The sequence below is a fragment of the Hippocampus comes genome, unplaced genomic scaffold, assembly GCF_001891065.2.
Source record: "Hippocampus comes isolate QL1 unplaced genomic scaffold, H_comes_QL1_v1.1 scaffold387, whole genome shotgun sequence".
NCBI classification, from domain to species: Eukaryota; Metazoa; Chordata; class Actinopteri; order Syngnathiformes; family Syngnathidae; genus Hippocampus; species Hippocampus comes.
In genome coordinates, this window is record NW_017806161.1 from 592284 (window position 1) to 594858 (window position 2575).

General features: G+C 42.6%; 1 protein-coding gene across 2 annotated transcripts in view; it reads right to left on the minus strand.

The window, feature by feature from the left end:
* The window catches only part of washc5 (WASH complex subunit 5), a 35839-nt gene extending 33521 nt beyond the window's left edge, over positions 1–2318 (minus strand). Inside the window, exons 1-2 of one of the 2 annotated variants that reach the window (XM_019895691.1) lie at positions 2186–2318; positions 1546–1762 (exon numbers count right to left, since the gene is read on the minus strand). In XM_019895691.1, coding sequence (XP_019751250.1) covers positions 1546–1731 — 186 coding nt within the window. In that variant the 5' untranslated portion in view covers positions 1732–1762; positions 2186–2318. The remainder of the gene's footprint in view (positions 1–1545; positions 1763–2185) is intronic. The other variant, XM_019895692.1, reaches the window with a different exon arrangement.
* Positions 2319–2575: the final 257 nt, after the last annotated feature.

The following is a 2575-nucleotide window of genomic DNA, read 5'->3' on the forward strand; positions in this document are numbered from 1 at the left end:
GGAACAAGTAAGCCAAATATCTCCATTCAGTGTGAGATGGGGAATTTTTGTTTTGCGGTAGGCTTGAAGCCGAGCTCACCAAGCAATCGCCGCATCGGTGCGCCTACCGCTTTAAGACCATCACGTGACCGATGCATGAATTGTGTCGACTTGGCAAAAACGTGCCGAACTGTGTTAATAAGGAAGTTAGTCTGTTAATGTGACGCACATCCTGAAACAATCTAAAGCTCACGGTGTTACGTTCCGAACGAAGCGAGGACGTCAGGCTTCGTTCGAAGCAAAATAATGTTTTCGGATCCCAAAATAGCAGACCCCAACAAGAACTCCATCCAAAAAAAGAATGTTTATTACAAAAATTGCACCGTAAGAAATAGAAAACAGAAATCGCTGGTCAAAAGTGAGGACCAGGAAAATACACAAAAAAAGACGGTAACAAAAAGCGCTTGCACGAAAGGCAAGGATGAAAATAAACTCGATACTATCAAAACGAAAACTGTACTACACAAAAGAGAACCGACGTCCAGAACAAGAGCAATGATCATGATAACGAGAACGAGAGTGAGAGTAAATGACACACGGGCAAGAGCAGTGGCACGGCATACAATTCTCTGGCAAAGAAGAGCCAGAAGGACGGTCCTAATATACCAGGTGCATAATGACAGATTGGCAACAGGTGTGCAGCCAGCAAGAATGCTCAGCCCGCCACCTGCTGCCGAAACCGACATTAACAGAGTAAAATAATGAACACAGCACATTACAAAACACGGACAGTCTTCTCCCTCGTACGCTTTGTTGTTTAAAGCCTTTTGAGGTGAAAGAGGAGAGAATCAAAGTGACTTACCAGGTTTGTCGACCTTCCGAATGTAGTCAGACAAAAAATCTCCGTTCACGTCCTTTTCTTCGAGCCATGACCACTTGAACGTGTTCCTCACACTCGCGTCTATCGCGTGTAAGTCTGCTTGTCTGTCTACCTGCTTGAACATTATGCACGAATAACTTTACATATAGCGCTCAAATACTCAATATTCAATTATTTATCTGGACTTTGAGGCTTCCGCCGTCGCCGAAATTTCGAAAGTCCAATGTAGGGGAATGGTGGTTGTCGTTGCTTGCGTTTGCTGTTGTCGGAGCTTCTTCGATATCTGACGTTGGAGCTTCTTCGATATCTGACTTTGGTTGCGTTGGCGCTGATTGGTTGAAACCAAAACGACGCTTGCATGCGTAAATGTTCGCGCTGACGCACGTACAGCAGAGACCAACCGAGTGCAGTGGCGCGCTTCGCTCGAATGGTGTCGCTACAAGCAAAACAACGAACTCAAACGCGTGTTCATTCAATGTTGTCAACGAATTCCCGGAATAATTTTTCGGCACTTTAATTTCCCGGAAGAAAATTGAGGACAATTTAAAAAACCCGGAATTCCGGGAAAATCCGGAGAACTTTCATCTCTGAATTTATAAACAACCCTAATGAGGATAAGCAATACAGGAAATGGATGGATGGATGGATGGATGGATGACTCCCTGACAAATCTTTAAAGTCCTTACCTTGAAGTAGCTAAAGTCACAGATAATGTCTCCATATTTCTGCTGATCACTCTTGTCCTTCAGTCTGAAGACTGCAGGGATGAAATCAGAGAGGCGCAGAAGCTCAGCAATTATAGCATTTCCTCTGGAAACTATCCTGAGGATGGCCTGACCGCACAGGTTGTTTTCCGCCAAGAAGTCCACCATAGTGGCTGGAGGAGATGAAGAGGAACCAAGCCTGTTGGAGTGTTTGAAAACAGCACTTACACAAAGTCAAAAGACAAGAAATATTATATTGCCGGCAAGAATGCACTTTGCAAACGTCCTCCGAGTGCACATTTTTTTTTATTTTTGCTGTTAAATAACAATTACGAATCCACCCTCGGTGTTGTGCAAACATATCCAAAACTCACACATTATTTCTAGTAGTGATTATATACCCCACATGTATACGTAACAGCTACCAGTAAACGATGTACAATGTGCTAAACGGAACACTTTGCGACCCTTAGCGAATGAAAAAATACGATGTAATATAATTGTGCTACAATCGTTTAGCTCCCCGTTTCATTGACATGCTAACGTTAGCATAGACACTTCAATAAGCTTTGATACTGCACACAGTTCATAAAAATATTATAACATGACCTGCATCACGTACCTTTACATGCGTCAAGTGTCAAATATACTGTCAGCAAACACGGTAATGTCTGAAAAGTTGGAGGAAAAGCGGTTCGGATAAAGCTGGATGGACGTCTCAGAATTTTTTTTCCCTTCATTGTTTGCTTCCTCATGACCAACCATGTGACCCTACTACTGGGTGCGTTTGTTTTTTAACAAGCAACGCGCTGTCTTGGGAACTAAGTGTTCACGGCCTCCATTTAGCAACGACAAACTGTTGCTGTGTTTGAAAAAAGTACAGTTGAGAAATAAACCAAGTAAATAATTCACATACCTTCCAAAGATATTGGGATATTATGCTGTAGCTTTTGTAAAAGAGAATATCGGCTCTGATCTGTCGAGAGTGCAATTGATATTCAAATTCCACTAT